Raw genomic sequence first — 20,812 nt, 5'->3', positions numbered from 1 at the left:
AGGTATGCAGCCGCTGAATGATTTATTCTTTGTGTTATGCTCTTTGTAGCTAGCCAAGCTCCAGCAGCTGTCCCTGCAACAAGGCACTCTAACTCCCATGGGCCAGACGACTGCTGCTGTTCTTTCTGGTAGGTATGCAAAGAGGGGTGGGAGCTCTAAAGAGAAGCACATTCCTGGGGGACTCCCCAGAGACACACATAAAAGGCAATATAAATGCTTGGCACCACAACATGGGGTGTGCTCGGCCACTGGCTCAGGCAAAGTGGTGGGACATTGGTAGCGGCGCATGCACTATTTCACAAATAGATTTTATTAATTCAAGCTGGTTTAAAAATGAATGGACGGATTCTATTATTAAAGTTAAATAATGTCTATTTTTAAAGTTTTGTAAAAAGTGTACACTATAACCAGGCCTTGCATACTACGGTTACGTCTTATAAACAGAGAATGTTTTTACTGCACTAAAATAATTCATTCTTTGCACTGGAGTTGTGTCTTCATCAGCAATGGGATGTAGCTACATATTTATTGTAGGTCACCATTTATTGTTTCATCTCATGAGAGTAATATAAATTTTACCCAGAATGTATAGTTTGTAGTATGTCACATTATACTTCTCCATCATATTGTGGTTTTGGACTGTGTGCACTACATCATACTGAACAGCTCTTAAGATTTGTATTATGTATTGTGCAAATCATTAGCTCACACTTTTAAATTATCATCATTTTACCTAATGGTTAGCACACATTTATAAATAATTTTTCATTCTTGGATTGGCGCAGAGTTTCTGTCATGATTTAGGAGTCCCAAAGCACATAAATCCCAATAAATTCCAAAAGCACTTCCAAAAATGTTCACAAGACGGGGATGTAACTATCAAATTCTGGCTACTAATAAAAGGAAAGCTCTGATTCTTTATAAAATAAAATATTTATTCTTTACAATACATATTCCAATCACTATGAAGCTCCCTGGAGCACAATGGGAAAGTGGAATTGCCCGAGACACAAAGCAATCCAAAGCAAGCAAGTCTCGATACAGAAAATCAGAGAATCATCAAAAAGTTGAAAAACTCTTAAAATCCAATTAATCAGAAAAAATAAACACAAGTTCATGTAACAACTACCTAGAATGTTCAAAATGAGCCACGAGGAACTGTGGAAGACCATCCTCATTTATAGAACAGAGGGCAGTTTCTGGGAGTGATTGGCAGGTTGCTCCACCCCTTTGGGGGACCACCCACAAAACACATGGGACATAACACTTGAAGACAAGATGAAAAAAAGAACAATGCACATAATCAACAAAAACAATATTATCATGGCGCAAAAAACAATAAAAAAAACATGAAACAAGACTTTGAACTCCAGCCCAGTAGAAGAACCCTGGCTGAAACGTGACAGTTACGCTCAGAATGACTGAGAAGGGGAAGCCCATTAGGGACTGCAATTATAGCAGCACTGCCCTGCTGCGGAAGAGGAGTCTGTGTTATGCTTCAGCTAGAGCTTTATCCTCAGGCTTATGTATGTTTTGCGTTGTTCTGTTTAATTGTGATTTACTGTTTTTCATGCTTTTGTGATATTTCTGTTGTGTTTGTTTATCTACTACTAGCCGTTCCCTGCGGCTCAGCCCACATAGTAGTGAAACAGGACAAACTTCAATAATCAATAAACATAAAGGTATCTTTAGCTAAGTGGAAGCAAGTTACGCTCCAAAACACAGAGGTAGACCAACTCCCCACTCCTGACATTACTCTTCCCCCTCCACTCGGCCCGTAGCCTCTGTTTCTGATTAGTGCAGATATATCGCTTCTGCAAGTGAACTATGATTCTTAACGTGATGAGAGAAGTTGCAAAATCAACCAGAATGTTCAAGCAAATTCTAGAAAAAACCTGATCTAAATCCATTAAGTAGTTCTCTCATTCGCTAGCTAAGCAGATGTAAGATATGTCCCGAGGATGGTGAGAGAGTGAGGAGGGCCCTGCCCCCCTCCACTTGGGCCACTGCATCTCTCTCGGATTTGTTCAAATAAATTGATACCGCAAGCGAACTATGATGCTTAGCGTGATGAGAGAGGTCGCAAAATCAACGGGAATGTTCAAGCAAATTATAGAAAAAAATCCGATCTAAATCCGTTAAGTAGTTCTCTCATGAAAAGCAGACTGACAGACTGACAGATGTTGGATTTTATATATATAGAGATATAATAAAACACTACTGTCTGTGAGTGCATGTCTGGCCACTCTGAATAATCTGATTGGTCAATTTGGCTTTGGCCTGATTGGTCAGTGTGGCTTTGGTGGCTCAGTAGTAAGGATGATGACGACACAATACTTTAGGAGTGCAGGGTTCGATTTTTGATTCTGACCATTTTTTTTATTTTATTTTTACAAAAAAGAAGTTAAAAAGGAGCATTTCGACAACAACAAAGCAAAATAACTTACCATGCAATGATGGGTTACTAAATGCTAATGAGGTTAAACCCGAGTCACCTTCAGAGACGGGAATACGAATGATGTTTATTTAGCGGATCATGGGTAGTCAAAAAGAGGACAGGAGGTGAGCAAGGCACCTCAAAATGACAAAGTCTGAGAAGCAGGCATTATAAGAACATGATGGAGAGGTGAAGCACCGGGAAGAGAGGCTGAGACACTCAAGGATACCGAGGAAAGGTGTAGGAGGAATGCTGAGGCTACATGTAGGACAGGAGATATCAATTGTCAAATATTTTAAAATGTATTCTGTGTAGCTAGCATGTACTGAATGAAAAACAGAGAGGTCCTACATTCACTTGAGCCCATTATCTCCTTTACCAAGTCACAGCCTGTGACATATTTGTGCATTGTCATTTAAACATATTGCCATTCCTTGCATTTTGAGGGTGGTGTCTCAGAAGCCAGGGCCACTGTGATGTATCTGCTGCTTTATAATGCAGTCAGAAAGAGAGACCCAGCAGTGGGTCATTGAGTTTGTTATAGGAATGGTGTCTGTACTGCTTGTCTTTGATTTATTCTGCCGATGGATTCTTTTGCTCTGTTTACTGAATTACTGCTAATTACTACTGTCCTGCTCCACTGACAGACTAAGGAGATTGTTCTTCCCCCCACACTATGCAACTTTTCAATTCCACCCGGGGAGGTAAACGTTAACATTACACAAAGTTACTGTCTGTTATACCTGCATTTTTATCACTCTTTAATTTAATATATTTTTTTTTTATCAGTATGCTACTGCTGGAGTATGTGAATTTCCCCTTGGGATTAATAAAGTATCTATCTATCTATCTATCTATCTATCTATCTATCTATCTATCTATCTATCTATCTATCTATCTATCTATCTATCTATCTATCTATCTATCTATCTATCTATCTATCTATCTATCTAACTGCATAAGGCAGTTCTAGTGATAAGGGAACATAACAACAATCAGAAGGGGGAATGTAGGTATTCACCATTATATAAGTAACAGGCAAGAAAGCTTGCATAGCACATTTAAAAATACAGCAACATAACAAGATGATAATGGCACTGGCTATTAAAATGACAAAAACTGCTTTTAGCTAAACTGGGCAAAAACAAAGAAAATTAGTGAACCAGTCCATGTTCAGTCCTAATGTCCAATGAAGAGTAAAAACTGATTCAGCTGCATGAAGTACTTTATAGGCCAGATCAGAGATATTATAAGAAGAATCCAGAATTTAGGAGCAACATTTTTGTCCTATCACATTCCAGGTGCCTCTATGGGCTGCCATGAATTATTATGCGCCTGAGTCGTCATTCATTTGGTTTGGCTACATTTCCCTAGTCGATCAAGGGTGTCATCATTTGTCAATTTCCCAGAAATGTTGCATGCACATGGATCAGAGTTACTATAAATATATGCAAGTTCTTCCATCTTGTTTTTCTTATATGTATCGTGTCTTTTCCGTATTTTCGGCCTAATTTTGTGTGTATGCAAGTTTTATAAAATGAACCCCTTGCAATCCTATACAAGAAATAAGGTCTATAAAATGCATGAATAAATGATTGAAAAGCTGCATTCATTGGTAATAAACACAAATTCTCAGAAAAGTGTATGTGTTTTAAAGTGTTATGTAATCCCTTGATGTTTCTTCCTAAACCTCGTTTAATGAATCTCTATTGATTTGTTTAATCAGTGACATTGAAGTGAATTATAAAAACGCTACATGAAATTGTTGAAGACCTTCATTTCTAGTGATGCTTGGAAGCCTGTATTTAGTTTTCCAAGTTGTGATGCTTTTCAAAGAAACTTTGATCAAAATGCATAAAACATGTAAACCAGCCACAGTGGAGTTTCTCCAGCCTCGGGTGTGTAAGGCCTTCCTTGTTGAATTTTAACTGCATTTTTCATAGATTACTTTATGTTTCATTGTAGGTTTGGAAAGCAGTTCACAGACAACATCTCAGGAACTTTTAATTCCAAATGATGTAAGTTTTTGATTCCTAATATATTTGTAAACCTTTCTGAAAACGTGTTTTTACTTTGTCATCATGGATGTATTGAGTGTTGATGAATGGGCAAAAATAGCAAATGTTCCCATTTAAAATTAAATTTACAACACAATAAAGTGTGCAGAAAGCGAATGGGTTTGAATAATTTGCTGGATTAATAGAATAGTCCTGAAAATAAAGATAAGAAACGGACTCAACAACTTGCAATCATGTATGATTGGAGCTCAGAATTTCAAGATCACATCTATTACATTTACATTTTCTAATGCAAAGAATTAAATGCATTTTTGTTTAGTATTTTGCACCATGGATGACTGCTAGTTAAGATTGATTTTGTAAAATTTTATTAGACTATTCTGAGTGAGTGTTTAATTTATATACAAAGACACAACATTTATACAACATTTATACAATTAAATAATACAGTATATGTGAAAAAGGTATGATTTCTTTAATTAAATTCAGAAGTGTATCTTATATTGTGCTATATTTAATTTTAGTGTATTTGTATGTGTATCTAAATTTGTGATAAAATTTATTTTTGTATAATTTTTCATCTGTATTATACAGATTCCATACCAATTTTTTTTAATTGTATACACTATAAATTACTAATCTGTCATTTTTGTGTTTTTTGCTACAATGTTGTTCAATCATGATTGAGTTGTTATCATTTTTTCACATTTACTTTCAATAAGCAGAAGGAACTTAAATTACAATACTTGTGATATCCAGGTGTTTTGATTACATTTCTCGATGTTATTAACCTTATTGCTACTGATTATTTAAAAGATGTCTTTATCCAACACAAATTATAAGCCAAATGATGATGCATACAACAGCACAAAGTTCACAGGGGTCGCAGAAAATACTCAATAAATAAAGACGTGTCTTGAGCCATTGTTATATATGAACTCCAAACATGGCCGTCCTTTATTTACACATACAAGTGGAGTCCCACATGCTCTTGTTAATGCAGCATTGTGTACTGAAGAAATCTAACAAAACACTTCCTTTCATCAGAAAGGTTAATTTATATATATTGAATATGAAGCGATTAAAAAAAACTAATCAGCATACAAATAAATGGTATGTTCCCGAAACCATCTCTACCATCAATTATTATGTAAAGTCTCAAAATAGACTTAAAATAGACTTAAATCATTGAGTGTTTTGGGTGATACCTGGTTAAAAGAAATAAGATTTCTTATATGTAAATTGTTATCAGAGATCATAACATAAAGTTAAGTGTTATATATGATTTCATTTTATAATTTAAATATACTGGTACAAATGTCAGGATTCCCAGTTAAACAGACATGCATTTTGAAGTAATTTTTCTGTTACACGTGCAAACTTTATATATAAAATATTAAGGGTTGTCTCTCGTGCAAAAACTCACAAACTGCTTGGCCTATAAACTTGAACTTGGTTTCAATCGACAGCTTATTATTCCATGTGTAAAATAGAGAAACAACAAGCATAAAGAGTTTGGGTTCCCACGCAATATACTTGGCAAAGGGTAAGCAAAAAAAGGACGCGATATGTCTTTACAGACTTGAGTTCAAAATAGAATTGTGACATAACAAGAACATAGCTGTTATATATCTGGAAGGCTGGAATTGGGGGCTCTGCTGGACTGGAAATGGAAGTGATGTCTCTAAGGGGTGCGTTCTTCTGACAGTCTGTAGAGTCAAAGAGCGCCAACCCCTTGACTGGCGGAGAAACACAATTATTCAAGCCTATAAACTGCTTACCATGCGCACATGCGTGAGTCATGATACACATAACATCACTCGTGAATTGTTCATACAGGCTACCTCAACCACAAAATCAACCTTCAGGTCCTTCTCACATCAAGCAGAGGCACAACGACACACCACGGTGGACAGAAAACCAACTGCTACACGGGCATAAACACTGGCTGCATTGCTGACAGGAAAACAAGTACTGCAAACTCTGTTGATGAGAAGAAAACCAGAGCTGCATGGTCATGCAGCGCTGTTAACAGGAAAACAACTGTGCTGAGCTTTGCTGTGGACAGGACAACAACATCTCCATGGGCACACAGCATTAAAAAACAGCTAAGTGAGCCTGCATAACATCATTTACAAAATGGGCTGCAGCGACACTGAATTGCAGCAAAGGACATTAAAGTGGCCTCTGCAGGCTGTCCTGGTCTGCTGTGTTTCGAGAAAGGCACTTCTTTGAGGGCTGAAGGTCTGAGTGTTTCTAGGAGAGAATACAATCAAAATAGAGCACAAGAAATGTAGAACTATAGTTAGCCCTAAGATGAGACACAAAGTGAAAGTTAAACAAAATAAAAACTGCTCAATGGCTGATTAGGTCAGGTATCCAGGAGGAAAGCAAAGAGGTAAAATGTCGAAGCCGTCTCAAGACTTACATTTTTAAAGTCATGTTGATCATAAACTGAACACTTCAAATGAGATAATAATAATAATAATAATAATAATAATACATTTAATTTCTTTGAGCTTGTCTAGACTCCTGAAGACACATTACAAGATAAATCCATTAAACAGTACAATTAAATAAATATTAGGTGTTTCACCCTCTGCTCACTTTGCTTGCCAAAGGCCTGCGCTACGCACCAGCCACTTCACGTCCCTGTCACTCGTGTTGTGAAGAGGGGGGCTGAATACACCCCAAGGAGACACGGTCGCTTCTCCGAAACCCCCTCTTAAACGGTGATACAATGGGAAACAAATCCAGTTTTTTTTTTTTACCTCCTCTTTGCTCGATCAGCTGCTGGCTTGTTGCTGCTGCCGTGCCGCGTGATCTGCACCTTGCGCAGCACTTCGAATATTTAAATGCCTGTACAGCAGCTGTCCTACTCTTTGTCTTTTATTTCCAGCCCCGAGCATGGTTAAATCTCCTGGCACAAAGTCTCATCTCGCGGGATGTACGTTTTTGATCATTTTTTAGTTTATAATTTAAAAATGGAATAAGAATCTGAATATCTAACAACATCACATTAAAGTTTGATGAATTCTGAAAAGAATGATACCAAACATATATATGTAGGTTTTAAAATAAGCCTGATTTAAAGTATGACAAAAAAACATCACATAAATTCATTGCACAAATCGTTGCACTTTTAGGCTTAGGATTTTATATATAGAGAGTAGAAATAGAACACAATAAAACAATAAGTAATCAGAACAATTAAGAAGGATATAATCTATGGCACCGAGAAGGCAGTTCTGAAAAGGTGAGTTATAAGATATGTTTTAAGTAAAGAAACAGAATTAGGAGTCCTTATATAATGAGGTAGGGAGATTCAGAGCTGAGGAGCAACAAAACTAAAAGCCCAACCTTCCATGGAAGACAAATGGACTAAAGGGACAACAAAAATGGCAGAAGTAGAAGAGCGCAGTGAGCAGGCCGGTGTATAATCTTTAAGAAAATGTTTTCAATAAGTGGGAACAGATCATGGAGTGCTTAGTAAACGAAGGAAAGAATCTTAAAGTTAATACGGTACCTAAATGGGAGCCAGTGAAGTTTATATCGAATAGGATTAATGGAAGTGTGAGTTTATGTTTGACTCAATAAGCGTGTGGCAGAATTTTGATTGCTCACAAGTTTATGAAGGATACAAGACAGTAGGGCGATACAATAGTCTAGCCTTGATGCGACGAATGCATGAATTAGTGTCTCAGCCACAGAACAGGACAGTGAGAAACAAAGTCTTGAAAGGTTATGTAAGTTATAAAAGACAGCATGGGATTTAGCGTTAATGTGAGATTGAAAAGACAAAGTGCTGTCAAAAACAACACCAAGGCTCTTGAATTGAAGGCATAAAGGAATAAGGGTGTCGTTGATGCAAATATTAACATTTCCAAATTTTGAAATGGTAGCTCTAGAGCTCACAAGGAGAATTTCAGACTTGGCACTATTAACCTTGAGCAGATGATAAGCATTTCAAATTGTAATATCATGGAGGCAACTAATCAAAGAGGATAGAGAATAAGCCTGAGATGGTTTGGAAGAATAAAAAGCTGGAAATCATCAGCATTTTATTATCGTATTATTTCCCTCTACTTACCCTTTACCTGTTTTCCCTCAAGGGTAAGTGTTCTCGTCAAGTTCGTTATCGAGTTATTCTACTGTTGCACTTTAAGATGAACGCACACATATATAGCTACACACATACACACAGACCCTAAACACAACAGTGCCCCATGAATGAGACACACACGCTGAGTAATCTCTAGCACTTTAAACCACACAAGTGCTTTAGGAATAACACAGCCTGTCACTCAGCACTTCAAGAGACTTACTTATTATCGGCACAAACAACACACAATGTTTTAGTGATATCTCAGACCTAAATATTACTTTTGGTTTACAAGAATACATTTAAACATACAAAGACTCAGCACTCTTAACTATAGGCCATTTATCAGCCAAGAATACCTTCTATTCATACTGTTCCAACTATTGAGTGGCGCTCCTCACTCTCAGCCAAATAAACCCCGCAGCACAGAAATAATGGCAAAAGTCCGGCTGCACTAGGTGCTCAAAGAAATCTAACTCATTACTTCAATCACTCTAGACATTAAGACAAAGCATAGAAAGTTAAAAGCAGCATGGTATTTATTACAAGAATAATAATACCACTGGAACAAAGAATAATAGAAAATAGGTACTGATAGGAAAGTCTGAATATATATAGTCTTTAGGAAAAGCTTACAAAAAAGTTACAGATGACAAGGATGAATGTCCCAGGGCGGCGTTTGATTTAGCAATCGACGTTCGTGAAAATGCAGTTAACTGACGATCTGATGAAAACTAGTCACACGTGTCTTTGTTGTCTTCTCTGACGTCACTCTTCCTTCGTCGCTGTTTCTCTTCTTCTGACGTTGCTTTCAAATGAGTCATATTTATTATGAAATGTCATGCAGTGGTTTCACAACACATGCACCTGATTGGCTGGCTGTCAATATGATTGATGAATTTTGCTCAAACTCTTTAATCTATCTTTTCCCAGATAATAAAGTTCTTTGATATTGCCTCATGTCCGTCTTTCCCAGGCTGTAAACCAAATTATTGTCCCAGATGTCCATCTAATAACCTGAGGTGTCGGCTCAGTCTTCCTTTCCCAGGCTGTAATACCAAATTAGCACTAAGCTGTGAACAACTGTTATAAAAGTGAGGTGTAATGGAAGAGGATATGCCTTTTTTATCCTAAATGTAGTTCATCTGTTGTCTTGTCTTGAACAAAATATAATGGAAAATTAAACCAAAATGTACAGATTTTATACACCATAACAAGCATAACATAGCATAACATAGCATGGAACTGAATACAATGGTGACGGATAATTGAGAATTCTGAGAAATGCAGTTATTCTGTTAATAAACTGAAAACTATTAGTTAAGTAAGACTGAAACAATGAATTACCAGATGCAGTTATATGCTATGAAGAGAGGTGATCCGATAATAGTGTATGAAAAGAATAAGAATATCCAGTAAATGGGAATCAGCTTCATTGGTTCATTGTTTTTAGTATTTGGTTTTTAGTGAGTAAACATCATTATTCTTCTGTTTTAACTGATTAAAGATTTGAAGGCAAGAAAATAAAAGAAAATTTTGGCACATGCCCACCATTGAAACATGTCATGAAAGCTTTAACTGTAGATTAGAATGTCTCTCCAGTCGTTGTTTTTCCGGAAAATATCATGTGCGTCTGCCATAATAGTCCCAACTGTTAATGTAACAAATCCAGCACTGTGAGTCCAGAGGATTCTTATTGAGGGGAATGTTCATCGGGATTCCTTGCCATGCATTGTTTCAGCAGTTCAGCAAAGAGAGGGGGAAGAGAGCAGTGAACAAATGGAGGCCTGTCCTTGAACTGTATGTCAAGCCGCCAGCGCACAGACCCTGATTGTAAAAGCTGCCTCAGCATTGATAGACAGACTACAGTCTTTCCAGGGAGAGCTTTTTCCCTTTTTCCCTCCTTGGAAGGCATTTAAACGACTTTGATGACCTTTGCATGTACAGATTTAATCACATTCATCCTGGAAGTCAGAAATAAATATGAGTCTAGGAGAGGCAAAAATCTCATGATGACTTCTTTAATACTCATTAGGTCCCATGAGAAATCACACCGTTAACTGAGCACGTCGCAGAGCCTTTTGTCAAAGAGACACAAGAGCTCCTTCAACGACTGATTTTTTTTCCCCAGACGTCTTGAAGTTCACAACGTTACTCATAAAAATGATTAGCTGGTCTCCTATATTCCATTAGGCTTTAATTGTTTAATTGATTTAAAACTGAAAAGTGTGACCCGTAACTGCATGATAGCTGAAACAGCTCCAACATATATATCATATATTTTTTTTAGTCATCTTACAAAGCCAGGGTACATACATGGAGTATGAGTGAAAACTGACATTTGCTTTTTTCGACCTATGTTAATCTGTGCTTGAAGCTGTTGTGCTGTGATGCGCCCATCACACAAGCTGGTGACCCTCAGAAACTTGTCTTCTGATGGAGTTGTGACTTTGGGTCTGCCAGAGCTCCTCCTATCAGAGCTACTTCCAGTTTCCAATTACGTTTGGATTGTGTAGGACACCACTGGACTCACTGACACTTTTGCAGTTTCTCTCAATGAAAGGCCTACACTTCTAAGGGTAATAATGCTCTATATCATGTCATTTGTTAATTACTATAGTCACTGAAACTGACAACTTTGTACAGTGTAATACTGTCCAAGAAAGTTTCTTCAGAGGGTGTAGTAACAAAGTCTGTTCCAGCTCTGCTTTACGACAGACAGAAGGTTTTTAAGTAATCGACAGAAGGTGGGACATCTGTGCAAATTGTTTGCTTCAACTTGCAAAGCTTTGTTTACTTTAATTGCTGCAGAACATCTGTAGGTTGTAACCTATTACAGTGGAACCTCGGTTCACGACCATAATTCGTTGCAAAACTCTGGTCGTAAACTGATTTGGTCGTGAACCGAAGCAATTTCCCCCATAGGATTGTATGTAAATACAATTAATCTGTTCCAGATGGTACGAACTGTATGTAAATATATTTTGTTTTAAGATTTTTAAGCACAAATATAGTTAATTACACCATAGAATGCACATCGTAATAGTAACCTAAATGTAAAAACATTGAATAACACTGAGAAAACCTTGAACAACAGAGAAAAATAACATTGCAAGAGTTCGCGCTATAGCCTTACGACCCGATCTCTGTATAAACGCTTTTTTAAATGATTTTTAAGCACTGGGGAAAAAAAGGAACATTTGAACAAATCCAAACTTTATTTAAAAACCAACCACAAGCAACCATGAAAGTAACATTGCAGCAGTTCACGCTATAGCCTTACAACCAGATCGCAGGGAAAAAAAATGAACATTTGAAAAATCCGTAGCTTAATAAACAACCAAGAAAAGTAACATTGCAACAATTCACGCTACGAACCAAAAAATGAACATTTGAAAAATCCGCAATACAAAAACTAACCATAAACCACCAAGAAAACTAACCTTGCATGAGTCGAGTTCTGGCAGTGCTTAGAAGCCATGGTTAACTGCAGAAGTAGATAGATACACGAAATACTGTAGAGCACAAAGAGTTCACAGGTAAAGCACGCACGTCTGACCGAGAATAATGCAACACGTGCGGAAATCATCGGCACGCACAAACCAAAAGGGAAACTGGCTTGTTCGTATACCGAGTGTGTGGTCGTGAACCGAGGCAAAAGTTTGGCGAACTTTTTGGTCATAAACCGATTAGTACGTGTACCGAGACGTTCGTGAACCGAGGTTCCACTGTAGTTGTTCACTGAAGATGGCCCATTTGTAATATTATATTTACTTTTTTAAATTTTTTCTTAACTTAAACCAGTGGTTCTCAATCTGTGGGGTGGGCCCCCCTAGGTGGGCGCAAAGTAACAAAAAGGAGGGCGCAAAGATGTGAAAAAAAGAAAACAAGAATCAAAAATATGAAAAATACATCTATTGAAACCAAAACAAATTAACTTAAACTACATTCTGATACTAGAAAAATAAATATAGAGTTAGATAAATGTCGATAAAAGTTAAGTAGGTATAATAAAATATGCATCTATGATATATCATTAATTTAAAAAGAACAAATTGGTATTAGTGGGCTCCTTTCAAAAAAACGTTAGGGGGGGCACGATTAAAACTGTTATGAAAACTCAGGTCGCAAATACTTAAAGGTTGAGAAACGCTGACCTAAACTTTAAATTTAAACCTGTGGCAGTTTGCTACTTACCGTTTTGCCATATTAGGTTATTCATTGCATTTCAACTGATTACATTTGAAGTGGAGGTGTTCTAAAACTTTTGACTAGTAGTGGATGCAATATGGTGTTCACACATTAGTTTAAAATCAGCATCTAATGTAGTAAAGTTTACTCAGTGGACTTTAAGCTTTGAACTTTAACGCATGAATGCATGAATTAGTGTGTCAGCCACAGAGCAGGACAGTGAGAAACAGTCTTGAAAGGTTATGAACAGGGCCGGATTAAGAGCTTTGGGGGCCCGTAGCACATTTCAAATTTGGGGGCCCTTTTGGTCTGCATCATCTGAAGTTTAGATTCTGAATAGTTCAAACCGGACTAAATAATTATTTTACTCTCGATTATAATAAGAATCTTATAATATTTATGTGAATTTTATGTGTTGGGCCCCTAAAGTTTTGTTGTGTAAGAAATTTACAGTTTAAAAACGTAAAGATAATATTTTTAAAGACCACTTTTTCAATGCTACACTTTTTCATTAAATATTGGGTCCACCATTTGGGGGCCCCCGAAATTGCGGGGCCCGTAGCATATGCTACATGTGCCTATTGGTTAATCCGGCACTGGTTATGAAAGTTATAAAAGACAGCTTAGGATGTAGTGTTAATGTGAGATTGAAAAGACAAAGTGCTGTCAAAAACAACACCAAGGCTCTTGACTTGAGGGCCTAAAGGAAAAGGGGTGTCGTTGATGCAAATATTAACATTTCCAAATTTTTAATGGGTAGCTTTAACACAATGGACTGATAAATATAAGTTTTCTCTGTATCATAGTTCTACGAATAAGCTGTCTCAAATTAGGGAAAATTTGAAATGCTGAGTGTCTTTGGGTCCATGCAGGCCTGAATTATTTGTCCACTGCTTGAAATAGTTTTGGACACACTCAGTGGACTACATACCAGCCTGCCATTAGGAAGAATCAGTTTCTGTAGGAAAGGCGTGTTGCTGTGACAGTTTCAGTTCCCTTAGCACAACGCTCTGTAGTGCTAACCTCATGGATGACAAGGTGACTTCGGAGAAAGTGGTCTTATGGGAACCATCAATCTAAAAATCAAGCCGATTCTCAAGAGCATCGGTGTAACTCAGAGATGAAAAGGGTGTACAACCATTTCAGGAGGTTAAATCTCTTCTTGTGAAGCAGAATAGTTTCAACAGACAACGACCTGATAAACCATGTAAACCAGGGCCCATTTTACAAGACAACAAAAGGGGGGGGGGGTTTAATGGACAGGATCTAAAGCTAACCATTTGGACACTGCAGTTCATCTAAGTGATTAGCTTATAATTACATCTTTGTATTTCTTTGTTGTTTAGATGGGTGGGGGAACAATAATTGAATAAAAATCGCAATTAAACCTAGAAGACAATAAAATAATTATTTTTGAAAAAGTTTTCGGAACGCATACAATTATCTTTATCATTATGCAACATTGTGGCCCAGTGTCACCTCGATGAGCTGCAGATATCCATGTCCTCAGATTGAATGGATGAGTTTTTGTAAACGCCTGCATCATTATGATTATGACCTTTAAAGGTTTCTGGCTCATTTAGTAAGGTATTTATTTATTCTTTCTTTTTTCTTTACAGCTGATTGGATCTATTATTGGCCGTCAGGGTAGTAAAATCAATGAAATCCGGCAAGTGTCAGGAGCACAGATCAAAATTGGTAATCAGTTGGATGGCACAAGCGATCGTCACGTCACCATCACTGGATCTCCCATTAGCATCAACCTGGCACAATATCTCATTATATCTTGGTAAGGAATGTTGGAGGATGTTTTCTGGAAGTGGCTTTAGTGTCTGGAATGAAGGCAAGAGCCAAAAAAGAAAAGAATTTAGAAAGATTTACTGCAACTTATTGTCACCATAAATTCACTATATAAGTTCAGTTTGGGAGTAAATCGAATGTACAATCAAGTCATATAGGAGGAGAAGAATGAGACTACAGGCCCAAGCAGTCTAAATTAGGTTCTTCCAAAAATATTTTGGGGTTCATTCTCTTCTCAGCAAAGTTGAAAGACCTGTAAGACCCAATGGATAAAGAGGCCCCAGTTGAGATGGTGTGGGTATCTAGTGCTGGATACCTCCCACTGGAGGTCTACCAACCACATGAAAAGACCCAGGGCACGTTGGAAAGGGTATACAGCATGTCTTAGCTGGCCCCTCAGAAAAGCTTTGGGGTAATGGATGTCTGACCTGACCTGCTTAGATGACCATAGTCTTCATCAGGTCTACCAAAAGGCATATGAGAATGAGAATGCAAATGATTTGGTAGATAATGAATCAAGCAAATTATGATGCTTGTGCCAAAGGATACAAAATATACATTTATTCAAAACAGTGAGTCTAGTTTTTAATATACTGTAAACACACTAAAGAATGACAAAAGTATAAGGCAAGAGCACAACCTGGATGGGGTGCCATTTAATCACAGGGCACAATTAAGTATACATCCATACTCAACTATATAGTGCCAGTTGAGAGGCATCAATTCACTTAACCTGCCACAATGAAGACGATGCAGTAAGTCAGGTAGAATGCAAATGGATCGTTGATATGTGACATAACATTACACATCATCAATATATACTCTCAAGCTCTGATACGTGTCTCATAATTCTTTATGAAGTCTATTAAATTATAGTTCAGGAATGCAGACTCACTACTTAATACCACATTTTTCATACACAAAAAAATAAGCTAAAAAACTGTTCTTATATACAACAGAAAGATACTGCCAGAGCCAAAGAACAACTTTTAGTTCACAACCTAGTACCACATTTATTCAGAGGTTGAATCAGGATACCAATACCAATCAGCAGTTTATCTCATCGTAAACCACGCTGTCTTTCTCATGACTTTAACCCTGTCACCTCTTGGCTCTTTACACTGGTACTGATCTGTGTGTGTCGGTCCACATTTAGAGTAGAACCGAGGCCATTCTTACTCTCATTTCCCGTCGGTTTGTTGGTGGACTACAGTGTCTCTGAACAGAGAACAGTGATCAGTGTTAGAGTGAGCGACTTTACACATTTCAGCTGTGCCTGCCGCAATATGCACTGCACACGTACCTACTGTATCTTTATCAAATGTTTTTATTCAATGTAATTACAACCAAGTAATACCAGCGTTCATATGACAAGTTTAAGGTGTCTTTGTGCTAATCTGCCCCTGGTCTTCACTACATTTATTTTATTACTTTCATCTCCGATATCCATCCATCCATTTTCCAACCCGCTGAATCCGAACACAGGGTCACGGGGGTCTGCTGGAGCCAATCCCAGCCAACACAGGGCACAAGGCAGAAACCAATTTCGGGCAGGGTGCCAACCCACCGCAGGACACACACAAACACACCCACACACCAAGCACACAATAGGGCCAATTTAGAATCGCCAATCCACCTAACCTGCATGTCTTTGGACTGCGGGAGGAAACCGGAGCGCCCGGAGGAAACCCACGCCGACACGGGGAGAACATGCAAACTCCACGCAGGGAGGACCCGGGAAGCGAACCCAGGTCCCCAGATCTCCCAACTGCGAGGCAGCAGCGCTACCCACTGCGCCACCATGACGCCCTCGTCTCCGATATACACTATGTAATTAAACTTGAGTGACTTACTCAGCCTAATGACACCACTAACATATGCAATGTACAATATCCATCCATCCAGCTTCAAACTGGTTTTTATCTAATTCAGGTTCACAGGGGGGTGAGGCCTATCCTTAGTAATGCTGGAGGCTAGGCAGGAGCCAACATTGGATGGGGTGACAGACAGATAGATAGATAGATAGATAGATAGATAGATAGATAGATAGATAGATAGATAGATAGATAGATAGATAGATAGATAGATAGATAGATAGATAGATAGATAGATAGATAGATAGATACTTTATCAATCCCAATAGGAAATTCACTTGGTACAAGTTCTGTACAATTCCTGAGCACATCATAGAATCATTTAAATATAAAATTAGATAATTTTAATAATATTTGTGTTAATAGTAATAGTAACAATTTACACAAATGTTTTCATTTGCACTAGACCAAACTGCAGCTCGTCTATTGTATTTTACGGCCCAAAGCAGTAGGCCTGCTCCTGGGATGGCTGTCCTAACAATTGTGCTTAAAGGCCGACATTATAAATCCTTGGTCATGGCACACTGAGGTGGAACTCAATGCTTTTTTGTTTTTGACCTATTTGGACAAAGTCCTCTTGCAGGTTATTTTAAAAGAAAAGTGTACCGCTGTTAGCCAACCATTTAAGCATTTATGACATCAGTGTTACTCATATTGATTCCACAGTTCAGGGACCTTTAGCATAAAAGCAGAGAGCTTGTTAAAATTTCAGATGAAAAGTTACAATTTGTTTAAAATGAATGGGACTGTATGAATCCTATTGGTACCTCCTACTTCCAGAAGGCTTTATCTCCATACCCCAAGTGTGTCTCTCTCACTTCTCCATCTTCTGCTTGTCCATTTTGCCTGCCATCTTCTGCGGTTTCAGACTGATTCACCAAAAGAGTGTAACTCATTATTACGAAGTTGCAGTAGCCTTATAAGTCACAGGCTAATCTTTTTACTGTTTTAATTGACTTAAAGATTTAAACAAAACAAAACAAAACAAAAAAAAAAGAATCAGTCTTGGGGTGTTATTCATTAGCATATATTTCTGTGTTTCCCAGCTAACACTGAAAATGATGTGTTATAAATTTTGGTTTGAATTTTATTGTGAAAGCTGGCAGATTGCCAAATTGAAAAAGCAGGTTGCATGCCAGTAAAATGAAAAGCACCCTTGAGCAAGCCTCCATTAATTGGAAACCATTTTGTTTCTTCTCCCCTAAGCCCATCCTGAGCCACCCAAGCTCCTCCCCATTCTCAGTGTCATGAGAATTCAAATCCTCCAGTGATCTGTTGCTGCCTTCAGCAGACACCTTCGTTATGGATTTTTATTTCTGTTTATTTATTTTGTTAACATGTGTTTGTTTAACCTTCTAACCCTTTCCATCTTATCCCTCCCTTTTGTCTCCCCCTTTTCCCCTCTCCTCTACCCTCACAGTTTAGAGACCGCCAAATCCACTGCCCAGCCCTCCTCCATTACGACCCCCGTTGACCTCAACATGACCTTCACCCAGCCTGCCTCCCCTGCCTCCACTTCAGCTGCAGCGCTTGCGGCAATGGGTGCTGTGCCCCATGGTCATGTGTTGGGCACCCCCTATGCCCTTCCCCTCTCCAGTATCCTTGGAGTGAAATCCGTTCCCTTCCTTGCTCTCTCAGCACCCACCGCTGCCACCCACGGGTCTTTAACATCCTACACGGCCAAAATCTCCTCCACCAACGGGATCAAGAAGCCAGAGAGACAAAAGTTTGCCCCCTACTGATCGAGAGAAGAAAGGCAACCGTGTGTTTGTATCCTAGAGAGTCCAGAACTGTATGGAGGAATGGCGACCCGTCTTTTTTTTGGTAGCACATATCTGGAGAAGGCATGCGCAGTTTTCAAAGGCGACTTTTCTGACCTGTTTTCAAGCACACAGGAGGATGTTTGAACAAATCTGCCAACATCAGAGCCTGAAACCAACACCAATGGAATTTTTCTAGAAGTTTCAGAATGTTCTATTTATTGCTTTTTTTTCCTTGTAAAAAAAAAAAAAAACTCAAATATTCTGTATACTTGATTAATGTAGCTAATTCTGTGTATTTACATGAATATTTTAATATATATAAATATACATGAAATGCTTAAGCGCCTGTACATATTTTATGCTATTTCTATTTGCTTTTCTTTGCCTCCATTATCTTTATTTTTTCCTCATTTCTGAAAGGTTTAAGTTATTTGAATGTCAAATGTGTGTGAGATCTTTTATTTTATTCAGTAGTTGGACCAGAAGTGAAGTGCCAAGTGTTTCATGTATAATAACGTTGGCAGGGTCATTTAAGAATCTTCAGGTCTGGTGGCTTTTAATACTATAAAAAACAAGCAGATCTTTCATGTGGATCTTTCCTGAGGAGACTAAAGGGTGACAAACATAATGAATTACTGCAGATAAGTGTTTTTTACCTGTGTAAAAGCAGTAAATAATAAATAATACAGCATCTCAGAAGACTCATCAATCAATATGTATAAATAGCAGTGTTTGTTTGAAAGCAGCAGTGTCCACATTTAAAATGAGATATGAAGATAAACTGACATCAAAATACTGGGAGATTAACTCGAAAGAGACCCCGAATATTCTGTTGTAACTCCCCTTAGGATGAAGCAATCTGAACCAAACAAATACACTATATACCTTGACGTATGTGTGATCGATTGCATTACATGTGATGTTGGAATTGGCTTCCGTTTTCTGCCAGACACATTTCGACACTGCGCTCCATGTTCTTGAACGTGTCGGCAAGCATCTCGGGGGGGAATAGCAGCAATTTCACATTGGATGTTTTCCTTCAAATCTTCCACAGTTGAGAAGTTTGTTCTGATAGACTTTTCATTTGAGCAGACCCCAAAGGAAGAAGTCTGGTGGTGTCAGATCCAGCAAACATGGTTGCCAAATCCCCTTTGAAATTACCCTGTTGCCGAAGAAGGACTCAATTTCTGCCATGCTCCTTGCTGATGTGTGACACATTGCTCCATCTTGCTGGAAGTAACCTTTCCGTTAACTCACGATCATCCAGTTGATTGTGACATCGCTTAAACGAATTGGTGACCCAATAGGTTCGCACCATGAAGACGCGCTGCTCAATACCGTACACCATCATCCTGATGAGAAGTCGAGTGACTGAGTGAAGGGGTATGCACCCAGAAGTTGTAAACGTCATGACGGCTGTCCAGCGCCCACCTCATCACTCCGACGCATGGGCATCCCAGCTTATTCACAGCTCCATATAATGAGGAGCACATTGCGCGTTGTTTCGTTCAGATTGCTTCATCCTAGCGAGAGTTATTACAGAATATTCAGGGCCTCTTTCGAGTCAGTCTCCCTGTACATGCAAGACAGGGTTCAGGAATTTATTTTTTTAAATATCTGGGGGACATTGTATTGGTATTGAAACAAGAGAAGTTAATTTATTGATAGGAAATTGGAGATTACCTGTGTACAATGATACCAGCAGGCTCACTTGGGCACATTTCTATGTTTTCAACTATATTTTAGCATTCTAAATTATGCTAAATTCTAAATTACATTCTAAATTACTCCAAACTTTTGGTATGACCTCGTGTGTATAGAGTGCATATGCAGTGGAATCGGAAAGTATTCAGAGACCTTCACTTTCTGCCCACTTTATGGTGTTATAGATTTCATTTTAAATGGATAAACTTGTCATTTTGTCTATTTATCTACACTCAATCACCCATCATGACTAAGATAAAACAAGGGTGTGCAAATTTGTTAAAAATCAAAAACTGACATCTCTCATGAATAGAAGTATTATGCCCTTTAGCTGTGGGACACCAAACTGTGGACAGGTGTGTCCAATTTACTTTAATTATTCTTGAGGGTGTGTCTAGAACTTGATTGGAGTCACCTGTGGCTAACTAATTTGATTGGACATTGTTTAGAAAGGCACACAGCCAGGTATATAAGGTCCCACAATTCATAGCAGGACAAACAACAAACCTTGAAATTTAGGGGCCTCTTTGTAGACCTCTGCAATCAAATTGTGGTGGTCAGAGCAAGGTTATAAAATTCATTTCAAAAACTCTGAGTGTTCCCACTAGCATTGATGGCTCAATAATTGTGAAATGAAAGAAGTGTGGCTCCACTAGGAGTCCTTCCAGAGTTCAAAGTGATTAACCGCGTGAGGAGGGTCTTGGTCTTGGTCTTGGTCTTGGTCTTGGTCAAGGGTAGTGATCTACAACCCAAAGGTTATTCTGAGAGAGTTTTAAAAGTTCTCTGCTGAGATGGGGGACCATCTCACCAAACACTCCATCAAGAAGGCACTTCTTCTGGAGTGGCTGACTCCTGCTTGGAGTTTGCAAAACAGTATTTAAAGAACTCTGAGGACATGAGGAAAAAGATCTGACTAGACAAAA

At 38.3% G+C, this 20,812-nt stretch overlaps 1 protein-coding gene across 3 annotated transcripts in view; it reads left to right on the top strand.

The window, feature by feature from the left end:
• pcbp4 (poly(rC) binding protein 4) overlaps positions 1-18,526 on the top strand; it is a 177,573-nt gene extending 159,047 nt beyond the window's left edge. For 2 of the 3 annotated variants that reach the window (XM_028824721.2, XM_028824720.2), the window contains 4 exons: positions 50-128; positions 4,403-4,455; positions 14,368-14,537; positions 17,843-18,526. In XM_028824721.2, the coding sequence (XP_028680554.1) occupies positions 50-128; positions 4,403-4,455; positions 14,368-14,537; positions 17,843-18,164 (624 nt within the window). In that variant the 3' untranslated portion in view covers positions 18,165-18,526. Of the gene's footprint in view, positions 1-49; positions 129-4,402; positions 4,456-14,367; positions 14,538-17,628; positions 17,744-17,842 lie in introns of those variants that run through there. The other variant, XM_028824722.2, reaches the window with a different exon arrangement.
• Positions 18,527-20,812: the final 2,286 nt, after the last annotated feature.

The sequence above is a fragment of the Erpetoichthys calabaricus genome, chromosome 18, assembly GCF_900747795.2.
Source record: "Erpetoichthys calabaricus chromosome 18, fErpCal1.3, whole genome shotgun sequence".
In the NCBI taxonomy this organism is placed as follows: Eukaryota; Metazoa; Chordata; class Cladistia; order Polypteriformes; family Polypteridae; genus Erpetoichthys; species Erpetoichthys calabaricus.
The sequence above is the reverse complement of the archived record's forward strand: the minus strand, read 5'-3'. Positions and strand labels throughout refer to the sequence as shown.